The sequence below is a fragment of the Emiliania huxleyi genome (genome assembly GCF_000372725.1).
Source record: "Emiliania huxleyi CCMP1516 unplaced genomic scaffold EMIHUscaffold_819, whole genome shotgun sequence".
Classification (NCBI taxonomy): Eukaryota; Haptophyta; order Isochrysidales; family Noelaerhabdaceae; genus Emiliania; species Emiliania huxleyi.
The window spans coordinates 2,621-13,660 of NW_005195877.1; the positions used below are offsets into that span (position 1 = coordinate 2,621).

An 11,040-nucleotide genomic window follows, 5' to 3' on the forward strand; every position below is an offset into this window, starting at 1 on the left:
TCATGACGGCGCCAGAACACCGTCGTTGTTGGAGTAGATGATGATCACTCCTCGGCGTGGCGACGACCCTCCTGTCAACGACGATGACGGCGGACAGAAAAATGGTGCTCCCAACAGCGGCGCCGTGTAGTAGTGAAGTAGCAACAGTTCTGCTCGTCCGCCGGCGGGTGCTAGGAGCACCAGTGGTGCTTCGTCCGCCGGCGCTTCACCACGGCGACGAGTGCAGCCGAGTGGTGGTGTAATCTCCGGCGAGCAGCGTCGTCGCCGCCACCCTCGTTGCGGTCGTTGCCTCCACCAGCTTCCCCTCCGCCGTCGCCACCACCGCGCGCGAACCGCTCCTCTACCAAAGACGCGCCACCCACCGACGGCTCCCCCGAGGACACCTCCTCGGGTGATGACTCTTCCGACGACCCTCCGTCTGATGGGGACGACCATCTCGCAACTGCTCTTGCAGAGGAAGCCGCCAACCGTGCCCTCGAGCAGTCCCTCGACAAACTCGCGTCTCAGCCCCGCCGGCCACAGCCGCGCCGCGAGCGGCCTGCTCGAGGGGACCCTGGCCACTGGGAGGGGATCATTGCCCACACGCTCTCGCATTTCCGCCAACGCCATCGCCCTGTCTCAGAGGCCACCGCCTCCGAGCTCCCCGCCGGCCCTTCTCTCGCGCGGCTGCCACCGCCACCGCGCGAGGCGAATGCCTCCCAGCTCCTACCGGCCGCAACCGGCCCGCCCTCCCGCCGCCGCCGCACCCAGATGCTGAAGCCTCTCGGGTGGCCCAGGAGGCCCGCACCGCCTCGCGCTCCCCTGCAGCGCCCCGACCCCTCCCTGACCGCCCCCGAAAGCGAAGCCCGCGCCCTGCGCGGCCACCCAACCGATTCTGACTCCGACCCCAGGGCCTAGGCGGCCCGCCATGAAATCTAGCCGTGTGTGCTGGCGTCCGGGTCCCAGCGGGTTTTCACGTAACAAGTACACACACCCTACCTAGGTACCCGGCTCGGAACCGAACCCATGCTTCCTACACTCTACACCACTCTCCTCCTCCTCCTCCCTTTGGGCGTGCATGCCGGAGGACGGAGCGACGGTGGGCAGGTTTTACGCGAGGAGGGCTGAGAGCTCTCTCCGCTCAAGGTCGCGGCCGTGTCGAGAGCGGCCCCGCAACACACACCCTACCTAGGTACCCGGTACACCACTCTCCTCCTCCTCCTCCCTAACCTTGTGTGTCGGAGAGAGCATGCTGTGCTGTCGAGGGGACGACGTCGAGCCGAGTCTCAGCGCCGTGTAGCCGAGATTCGCGATGCGAGGGAGCAGGTCCGTGCGCAGGTCGGACCAGCGGCCAACCTCCTCCCGCGCGGTGGCGATCCCCACGTGCACCTCGTACACGCGCAGCGAGCCGGGCGGCCGCGACGGGCGGGCGTGCTGCCACGCAAAGCCGCCGAGGCTGCGCGGCACCAGCGCGCAGACCTCGTACGAAGACGGGTCCTGCTGCACCTGCTCGCAGCGGCGACGCGTCAAGGGCCGCATTCTCCGCCCGCCCTCCCGCGCCGCACACGTGCCACGCCTCCAGAGCCCAAGCCGGCATCGACACCACCCAGCCTCCTCCTCCCTCCCAGCCTCCTCCCTCGCCGCCGCCCGCGAGCCCCCGCAGCGCAACCTTGAACCTCGCGCCGACGCGGAGCGGCACGAGCAGCGTCGTGTCGTCGTCCCTCACCAAGGCCTCCCACACCCCTCCGCCGACCTCCTCGCACGGGTGCGCCGTCACGTCCCATCCGTTGAAGTCACCGACGAGCGACGCGGCGGCAGCCGAGGGCGCCCACTCGCGAAAGCGCCAGCCGACCGCGTCGCGATGCAGGCCGAAGTGCCGCAGCCCTCGCTCCACGCAGAAGTGCCGCAGCCCTTCCGCGGAGCCCTCAGAGGGACGACACTGGCCGTCACCGCCACCGACGCCACCCTCGGCACAGAGCGAGTCGAGCGCCTCGCGAAAGCGGAGGTGTCGGCGGCGGATTCGGGCCCGGAGGAGTCTGCCAGCAGCGGGTCGGCGACGATCCAGTCGGGGTAGTCGGCGTTGGAGCTGAGAAAGAAAGAAAGAAAGAAAACACACAACCCAAGGGAGGGATGGGAGAACGGCACGCCGCCACCACACAGGGATTTTAAGGAGAGGAGTGTGATGCGCTAGCCGTCGCCCACCCTGGGGAGTCTGCCTCTTCGTATCTCTTTTCGCAGTCTCTCGCCGCTTCTCGCTGCAACCTTCTGGAGCTGAGATAAAATAAATAAATAAATACAACGGACACGCCAAACGAGGGGTGGGAGAAGGACAGGGTCCCCACCTGGAGCTGAGAGCAACCACGCCGTCGCGCTCAGAAATTCTTTTTTGGCCGGTGCCAATGAAAGAGACAGAGGCCTAGCAAGAGCGATCCTTGTGGTCGCTCGCGCTCCGAGAGCTCGCGGGCCTCAATGAGTCCGCGGTGTCGGTGCGGTGAGTGCGCCGGCTGCCTGGCTACGGAATGCGGAACCTGCCGCGAGTGCCTTGACCGGCCGCGGCTTGGCGGTAAGGGCGTTCGCAAAAAGCTGTGCCGCCGTCGCAAATGCCAAAACCCTCAGCACGCAGGGCGTATCCATGTCGCCGCCGCTCCCGTGTCCTCCGCCAGCCCGCTCCCGCTTGACGCAATGCTGCCTCAGCTTCTCCAGCAGGCGCGAGCGCACCTCTCGCGGCTCAGGCGCCTCCCTGCTCCGCGCGGCTGCCTCGTCGCCTCCATCCGGGCGTCCTCCGCCTCCGCTTCCGCCTCCGCTTCCGCCTCCGCCGCCTCCTCCTCCTCCTTCGCCCCTGCCTCCGCCTCCTCGTTTCCGCCCTCGGCCGTCCCCGGCTGCTTCTGCGCCCTCCCAGCCAGCCCGGGCGCCTTCCAGGCCCTCGCTGTCCCTGACGCCGCCGCCGCCCCCGGCGGTACGCTCCAGCGCTGGCAGGCAGGTCTGCTCACACCCGTGCGCTCCCCGCCCCCCCCGCACTTTGGTGGAGCCGTCGGGCTGGGGACATGCAGAGAGATGGGACTGCGGTGGGCTAGGGACATGGAGAGAGATGGAACTGCGGTGGGATTGCGAGAATATCCCGGCCTCTGCACCAGAGCTGCAGACGACCCCCCTCCCCCCCTCCCGCTCCGCCTCTTAGGCCGAGCGGGGTCTCTGCCTCCAGCCGCCGTCGCAGTCGCCGTCTCCGGCACGCGGGGCGGGGAGCCGTGCCGGTTGCCGCTGCGCAGCCGATGGGACGAGCTGCTCGCCCCCGCAACCCGCGAGGGCGGCTCGGAGGAGCATCGAGCCACTGGCTGTGGCGGCGGGCCGCTGGCGGCGGTGCCGCTGCGACGCGAGTCGGCGGGCGGCGGCGCGGCGGCCGCCTTCGCCCCTAGCACGGCTTCTCTTGCACTCGAGACTGCAGCCAGCCCCGCGCTCGCCGCGCCGCTGCTCCCCGCGCTCGCCCCGACTCTCGCCCCGACCTTGGCCTCCGACGGCGGCGCGGCCCTCGCCGCCGCACCCTCCGCCGCCGCGCCCGGGCGGGCACGGCGTGCTACCTGGAGGTAGGGTGTGGACGGCGCCTCTTCACGGCACGCGTGCTGTGAGCAGGTGGGGCGCCATCGTCGACGAGTGGGCAAACGAGCCTAGATGCGTATTGTGCACTCCGATTGGCACTCGAAACGACACACATTCGGCGGGTATGCAGCCGTACTTAGCTGCTCTCGTACGGCGCTGTGGATGCTCTCGGAACTGCGCTGCACCTTTCGCGTTCCCGCCCTGACTGTGGCGTCCTATTGAGGTCAGGCAACCGAGTTGGACCTGCTGGAGGGGACCGGTAAGTGCCATGCGGCAGACCCGGCGGCACTGCCCTCGCCGCTCCCCTCGCCGCCGGAGCCTGCCCCTCCTCCTGGAGGGAAGGGCACCGTCGCGCGCGATGCCTCCCCCCCCCTCCGCAACACCCGCATCGGCGCCCTTGCCCTCGCTGCCGGGGGCGTGCTCGCAGCAGTGCAGTGGGGCAGCGGCGACGTCGCGCCACTGCATGCCTCGAGCCCGCCCTCCGTGCCGCCGCCCTCCATGCCGCCTTCGCCGCCGGCCATGCGCATCCCACTGCGTCTGGACGTGGCACAGTACAAGCCGGTCCAGCTGTCGCTCGCCCTCGCGGTGATGTTCGCCGCTCGTCTCGCCGAGCTCGACACCACCAACCCCTCCGGCCTGCTCGCTGCCGCGGGCTTTGGATTGCTGGCCCTCGCCAACCTGGCACAGGCCTGGCCTCGCTTTTTCGCGCGCGGGAAGATCTGGCTTGTTGTGTGCGCCCCGACTCTGCGTCTGTCAAGAGTCCTTGTCCGCTCGCCGGAAGCGATGGCCCGTGACTTGACAAGCTCGCAGGCATTGGGCGTTGCGTAATCACGATGGCTACAGCGACCGGCGCCGCTTTCGGAGCTCTGCCACCCTCTGCCCTCCCTCCGACCCGCAAGCTACTCGCAGTGGGATACTGCGCTTGCGCGTCGGCATGCGTGAACGTGATCCTTCGTGTCCGCACGGGCGACGAGAGCGCGCCCTCCTTTCACCTGCTGCACATCGTCCTCCCCTTCTTCGCGTCCTTCCTCGCGGCCCATGCAGCTTCGCGCAGCAGCTTCGGGCAGAACGTGGCGCGGCAGAACGTGGCGCGGCTCGCGTCCTTCTTCGCGGCCCAGCGAGGAACGCGACCGCACCGGCGCGTTTTCGCACGGCGTTCTCGGGGTGCCTGCGCCCGCTGCTGCTCCATGCGGCACGGATGAATTGATAGGCCGACCGCCGCCGTGCAGCTCGAGATGGGCTGCCCGCTGAGCACGCCGCCGCTCAAGATCGCGGTGGGCGTCTGCTGCGGGCTGATGGGTGGCCCCGCCTCTTGCGCTCCATCACCCTCTCCCAGTTCTGTCCTTGAGGTGGTGTATAGATAGTGGTAGCTGCTGCACGAACGTACGGTCCTCGAGGAGTTGTACGTTTCTCGCGTCAGTGTTCTCGTGTATCTGTAGAGCGTGTGTCCATTGTGTGATTACGTCGTACGTGAGATAGATTGTTTAATAATAGGGGAGAGAGAGAGGCTTGGTGGACCGTTACACATTCCTCTTTTGTGTGTGTGGTTTGTGTTTTTGGGGCAGGAAAAGGAAGAAAAGAAAAGATTCCGCATTAGGGAAGGAGGGCGGATGCGGGGATGGGGGTTGGGGGAGACAGCACACATTTTGCCCCTTCTTCTTTTCTAAAACAGTGTCTTTTCTTTCTACTTCCGTGCCCAGTGTCGTGCGAGCAATTGTAAAATTCTTTTTACTTCGCTCTCGTCGGGGGCGGGGTGTTCTCGGCGGGCACTCTCACCGCCGCAACCCTGCAATGCCGCGCTCGGACTACCAGTTCAAGTGCGTGCTCATTGGTGACAGCGGTGTGGGGAAGACGTCGCTCATTCGTACCTTTGCCACCGGCGGCTCGCCGCTCTCCGCGCCCTCGGCCGGAGGCGTCGACTTTGCCACCAGGTGCCTCTTACGGCACGGCACAGCTTCAAGCGGGAGGCCCTCCCCGCTGAACAGTGCACCCACACCTCTCACCATCCCCTCCCTCAAACCCTCCTGGCTATCCAGCCCCTCCCGGTCCTAAGCGCGCCGAGCCTGCCCGCGCCGCGCCGTCTCGCTGCAGGCAACTGGAGCTCAAAGGCAAGACGGTGGAGGCGCAGATGTGGGACACGGCCGGCATGGAGCGGCACCGCGCGGTGACGGCGGGCTTCTACCGCGGCGCCGGGCCTTCGTCGTCTTTGACCTCACGAGCCACGCCTCATTTGGTGCCCGATCAGTGAACATGCAACTCTAAGACATGCACTGCCACCGAGCAATCCTCGCCGCCCATCGTCCCCGCCCTGCAGGCCACTGCGAGAGATGGTTGAGGGAGCTACGGGCGCACCGGGCCGAGGGCGAGCCGCACCTTCCCCTCGTCATGATGCTGCTCGGCACCAAGGCTGACCTGCGCCGGAGGCGCGCCGTCGACGCGCAGGACGCAAAGGAGTTTGCTCAGCGGCACCGCCTCCTCTATGCCGAGTGCTCGTCCAGCGACGCCTCGGAGGTGTGCTTGCGTTGACGAGGTGACCACCTCTCGCCCCGAATCCCCGTTCCGCCACACTAGGTTAACCAGGCCTTCGAGAGGGTGTTGGCTGAGGTGTTCCGGAGGGTGCGCAAGAGCATCGAAGCGGGCCGATGCAACCCAGACCGGCCAGCGCCAGTGCTCATCAATACGGTTCTGCTTACGCCCGCGCAGCAGGCGCGCGATGAAGGCCGGGCTCAGGCCGCCGGTGGCTGCTGTTGAGTGCGTTGTTGAACGCTGTGTGGTTGTGGCTTGCTCACCCATTGCACACACATCTCTGACCCTTGTTGCTGGTACCTTCCTGTGTCCTGAGCCCGTCGCTCGTGGCTCTCTAGTCTCTCTTCTCAGCGCTGACGCTGTGCGAAAAAAACCATCTCTATTTCTCTACACCATCATGCGTGGGACGTATGAGGCTCTCCCCGACACGCCAGATACCGTACTCGCGAAGCGACCGTAGGCTCGCCCGATAAACCGGCACGCGCTAGTAGCGCGTGCACACCAACTGCTTCTCCGAAGGGGAGAGAGAGAACCGCGTTGCACGGAAAAAGGGTGACGCCGTCGGCGCGCTCGCTTTCGCAGTGCGCCGCAGCGCATCCTCACTCGAGGGAGAAGACGCCGATGTCCTCATACGGAGGTGGGTCGGGCCACTCCTCTGGCACCGCCTCACATGGCACCCACGCCTCGCCCTTGCCCCACGCCCGCAGCTCTTTGGTGCGGGCGACCTGCTCATTCTTCTCCTTCGTCTCGACAAGAACCTCCTGCCTCACCGATGCGAGCAGCGAGTTTGGGATGCTGGTTCCGCGGCGGCGACGGTTGGGCATGGCCTGGCCCTTCACCTTGTCAGCCTCAAGGGCGCCTTGTGCCGCCTCGACAAACGAGGAGAGATCGAAGCCAAGAAGTGGCGACGAGGCGCCGAGCTTTGCGTTCGTGCTGGATGCCTCGGGGCCAAGCGGAGACATCGCTCTCTGAGCTTGTGCGAAGAGAGGCCGGGATCCCCACGTGGTTTGACCGAGATACGGCCGCCGAGATCCCAACAAGTTGGAGGCCGCCTTGCCCGATTTTTTTCTGCCGTGCGACCATAAAAGAAGTCGCCCACTCTCGGCGTCTCTCTTCGTAGGTAGGTAGAAAGGTGAAGAACAGCCAGGCTGGGACTGGACACCAACGCGGTATGGGTGGACGCTAGACAGATGAGATGACGACACGCACGAGCGACACACAGACACAAACATGCTCACAAGACACACAGCCAGCGGGCTGCCACACACCCTGAGTAGGCGTACACATAACTCAAGCTCTCAAGGCCACATCCTCCCTGTCGCCCCCCCCAGCACTCCACGGTGCCAAGGGCACAAACAGGGGCACAACAAACAACAGACAACAGGAAGTGACATGCGAGGCTAGAGCAGGCTTGCTCTACCTCCAGCAATCTCTCCGGCCGGCGGAGGCACGGACGAGACCGTGTGTGGGGTCTAGTGAGGTGTCTATGGACGCCCTCCTCAGAGGCTAGCTGCCTACGGCTAGCCCTGTCTCGCACTCACAGGTGATGACAATCCAATGTATGAGTGTATGCAAGCAGAGGCGCGTGTGCTAAATCTAGGCCGCACGTCGTGGCACTATGACGGAGGTAGACGTGCGACCGCAGCGCGCCCACCACAGTCTCGGTGGTGCGCGCGTGTTAGCGATAGAGTTCCGATGTTAAAAAGAAAAGGATGATTCAAATACAGCGGATTCGGACATCGCTCGGGATTCGGACATTGCTCAGGTCCAACCGCGAAGTTGGATGGTGGTCGACGCCCCTGCCAAACCGGTGCGCTTCGAGTTCAAAAACTGCTCCTACCGCGTGAAAGTGCGATCGGATGGACGGGGCCTGGGAAACACGCCCGCTTGCTGCGTCAAAACCAAGGACCGCTACCTTCTGCGCAACGTCTCTGCGTCGGTTTCGTCGGGCGAGGTCCTCGCCGTGATGGGCCCGAGCGGCGCGGGCAAGACGACGCTGCTGCGCATGCTCGCGCTCGAAAAGGGACCCGGCACTCCGTACGGGAATGTGACTCTCAACGGCCACGCGTTCACGCGCACGGTCTACACGGCGCACGCGGCGTCGGTCGAGCAGGAGGACTCGCTCTGGGCCTTCCTCACCGCGCGCGAGCAGCTCGAGTACGCGGTGCGCCTCTCGCGGCCGGCGCTGCGCTCGGCCGAGCGCGCCGCCGCCGTCGACGAGCTGCTCGGCGCCCTCGGGCTCGAGTCGTGCCAGCACACGCGCGCCGGCAACGCGCTGGTGCGCGGCCTGTCGGGCGGGCAGCGGCGGCGGCTCTCGCTGGCGCTGGCGCTGGCCAAGGAGCCGCTCCTCGTCTTCCTCGACGAGCCCACCTCCGGACTCGACGCCGCCGGCGCCGCCGCCGTCATGGCGCTGCTCAAGAGCGTCGCGCGCCGCGTCAACGCCGCGATCCTCTGCACGATCCACCAGCCCTCGTCGGCCGTCTTTGCCGGCTTCGACAAGACGCTCATCCTGTCGGGCGGGCGGGCGGCGTACTGCGGGCCGGCGAGCGAGCTGGTCGGCTACCTCGCCTCGATCGGCCAGCCCGTCCCCGCCAACACCAACCCGGCCGACCACATGCTGTCGATCGCAAACGCGGACTTCACCGACGCGAGCCTGGTCGAGGAGATAATCGCGCAGTGGAGCTCGAAGCAGCCTCCGCCGCAGACGGAGGAGGCCGACTGCGGCAGCGAGCAGCAGCCGGCGGGCGCGGGCGTGGCGACGCAGTTCGGCGTGCTGCTGCACAAGCACGGCCGGCTCCTGCTGCGCGACCCGATCATGTACAGCGCGCGGTGCGTCATCTTCGTCGTCATCTCGCTCTTCCTCTCGATCATCTACATCGACACGCGGAGGCGCGACTCGCAGGAGCAGCTCTTTCCTCGGCTGTTCCTCGAGGCGCCGACGATGGGCGCGCTCCCCGCAGCGGGGGCGGTGAACAGCGTCTCTTCACACCCCATCCGTGTGAACAGTGGTGGATCTCGAACATCGCGCCCGCCCTCGGGCTGCTCCCCCTCCTCGCCCAGTTTCTCGACCTCCAGATCCTCCGGCGCGAGCTGCGGGACGGCATCTACCACCCGGCCGTGTACGTCGCCGCGCAGACGCTGCTGCAGGCGCCAATTGGCGGTCGCGCGCTTCACACCCGGAGGCGGGCCGCGTCGCTCCACGCCCTCCCCCCTGTGACCAGGCGCCGATGATGTTTGTGCTCGCCTTTGCCAACTTGGTTCCCGTCTACGCGGTCGCGGACTGGCCGTGGGAGACCCTCGGTCTGCAGTGCGTCATCTTTGCGTTTACGCTCGCCGCCTTCGACTGCCTGGCGCAGGTCTGCTCGCTCGCCTCGTCGCCGGTCCTAGGCCTGCTCTTCTTCATTCAGGCGCCCCGCGCGAGGACGGCGCCTTCTTCCCTCCTCAACCCCGCCCGCGCCTCGGACCGCCTCCCTCCTCCCTCTCCAGGCGTGGTTCCTGGGCCTGCTCATGAACGGCTTCATGATGCTGCCCGAGGACATCATCTGGCCGATCCGCATCTTTGCGTACGCTCTTCCTCTGCGCTGGCAGATCCAGGGGTCCACCTACATCCTCTGGGCGATGGGCGACCATACCTACGGCGGGACTGAGCGGTGTGTCTTCAACGCGACCGGCGAGGGCGAGTGTTCGCAGGGCTTCTTCTGCCCGGATGCCCCGCCCACGTCCTGCTACGGCGAGACGGGGGAGGAGATCCTCGACAGCTTCGCCGCAAACTACTCGTGCTTCACTTCGGAGAATACCGTCGCGCTCTGCATGCTCTACATCCTCCTCTTCGCCCTCGTCTGCAAGCTCGTCTACGCGCTCGCCCTCTCCGCCGTGCGCGGTGGCAAGATGGTCAAGCCGCCCACAACGCCTAGGGCGTCTCCCACCACGTCTCCCTCCGTGTCTCGCTCCGCAGACCCGAGCTCGCCTGCGCACCCGGGCCCCCGGCGGGTGCAGCCATTCGCGACGAGACAATCTTGACTTCCGGCCGGCTCGATGTACATTTGTTGTGTGCACACCCCCTCCCGAACATGCCCCCCCCCCCCCCCTAGCCTCTCTGTGGGCCAGGCACCGCCGGCCTCGAGCTCTCCGAACGACCTTGCGCAAAATAATGCCCAGTTACCTCTACGTAGTGCGTGGCGCCTCGCCGCCTCCAACGGCTACGCCTTCTCGCTGCCGTCGCTCGGCGATCCGGGCGGCGGCGAGGCGGCCGAGGAGCAAGAGGGCGCCGCCGCCGCCGCAGTGGCGAGGGCGGCGGCAGCGGACACACCGGCCGCCGCCGCCGCCTCTGCCGCCGCCTCTGCCGGCGTGGACGGCTCGGGCGGCGATTTGAGCGGTCTGCTCCTCGTCCTCGCCGTGTCTGTGGCGAGCTCGTGATCATAGTCATGACAGGTCTACATACACTCGGAATGACCGCCATAGTATCACAACAGGCGAGCTCGTACGTGATCAAGTACGGAGAGACGCTGCTGCCCGTGGTGGCGGAGGGCGACTCGCTGGCGGTGCAGGCGCGCCGCCTGAGAGGAAGAACAGATCGTTAGAGCTGCAGTCAAGATGGATGAGTCTTGTGGTTCGCTGGCGGTGCAGGTGCTCGCGCCGCTGATGGTGGTGGCGGCGACGGGCTTCAACTGCTGGAAGTGGTGGCAGCGCTCGCAGGAGGACCGCGACTTTGGCGGGCTGATCTAGCGGAAGCACCGCTACCGCCACCGCTGGTCGCCTGTTTTTTCTTTGCATAGGGCCAGGGGGGCAAAAGCATGTCGACGCACCGTTTGGTTGACGTACGCATCGCGACGAAGGTGTGAATGTGAAATCTCGCCGTACTAAGTGGCGTTTTTCAAAGGAGCGTCGCGCGGGGATACAGTATGGGACCGGGGCTAGGGTTATCGGAGGTGGAGTCATTAC

At 66.4% G+C, this 11,040-nt stretch overlaps 4 protein-coding genes across 4 annotated transcripts in view; 3 read left to right on the top strand and 1 right to left on the bottom strand.

Annotated features, from left to right (window-relative positions):
• Window positions 1-4,038, bottom strand: part of EMIHUDRAFT_471170 (hypothetical protein) — a gene marked incomplete at both ends in the record, with an annotated part of 6,650 nt that extends 2,612 nt beyond the window's left edge. The window contains 6 exons of the mRNA XM_005759045.1: window positions 433-538; window positions 788-852; window positions 1,210-1,485; window positions 1,547-2,015; window positions 3,518-3,554; window positions 3,921-4,038. Of these exons, the coding sequence (XP_005759102.1) occupies window positions 433-538; window positions 788-852; window positions 1,210-1,485; window positions 1,547-2,015; window positions 3,518-3,554; window positions 3,921-4,038 (1,071 nt within the window). The remainder of the gene's footprint in view (window positions 1-432; window positions 539-787; window positions 853-1,209; window positions 1,486-1,546; window positions 2,016-3,517; window positions 3,555-3,920) is intronic.
• Window positions 4,039-4,214: 176 nt separating this feature from the next.
• On the top strand, window positions 4,215-5,076 carry EMIHUDRAFT_446464 (hypothetical protein). The gene is made up of 2 exons (XM_005759046.1): window positions 4,215-4,711; window positions 4,784-5,076. The coding sequence occupies exons 1-2, from the start codon at window positions 4,407-4,409 to the stop codon at window positions 4,935-4,937; spliced, it is 459 nt and encodes a 152-aa protein (XP_005759103.1). The 5' UTR covers window positions 4,215-4,406; the 3' UTR covers window positions 4,938-5,076.
• Window positions 5,077-5,364: 288 nt separating this feature from the next.
• On the top strand, window positions 5,365-6,324 carry Rab11L-3 (Rab11L, rab family GTPase; the record flags this gene model as incomplete). The annotated part of the gene is made up of 4 exons (XM_005759047.1): window positions 5,365-5,504; window positions 5,665-5,806; window positions 5,899-6,084; window positions 6,145-6,324. 4 exons carry the CDS (start codon window positions 5,365-5,367, stop codon window positions 6,322-6,324), a joined length of 648 nt encoding a protein of 215 aa, XP_005759104.1.
• Window positions 6,325-7,882: 1,558 nt separating this feature from the next.
• On the top strand, window positions 7,883-10,824 carry EMIHUDRAFT_121221 (hypothetical protein; the record flags this gene model as incomplete). Its single annotated transcript, XM_005759048.1, has 7 exons — window positions 7,883-9,067; window positions 9,106-9,222; window positions 9,321-9,455; window positions 9,586-9,990; window positions 10,207-10,500; window positions 10,572-10,640; window positions 10,726-10,824. 7 exons carry the CDS (start codon window positions 7,883-7,885, stop codon window positions 10,822-10,824), a joined length of 2,304 nt encoding a protein of 767 aa, XP_005759105.1.
• Window positions 10,825-11,040: the final 216 nt, after the last annotated feature.

Coding starts and splice junctions, on each gene's coding strand:
- EMIHUDRAFT_446464 (XM_005759046.1), top strand. CDS start 4,407: ATGGCTACAGCGACCGGCGCCGCTTTCGGAGCTCTGCCACCCTCTGCC. Junction 4,712..4,783: donor CGAGGAACGCGACCGCACCG/GCGCGTTTTCGC, acceptor ATGAATTGATAG/GCCGACCGCCGCCGTGCAGC.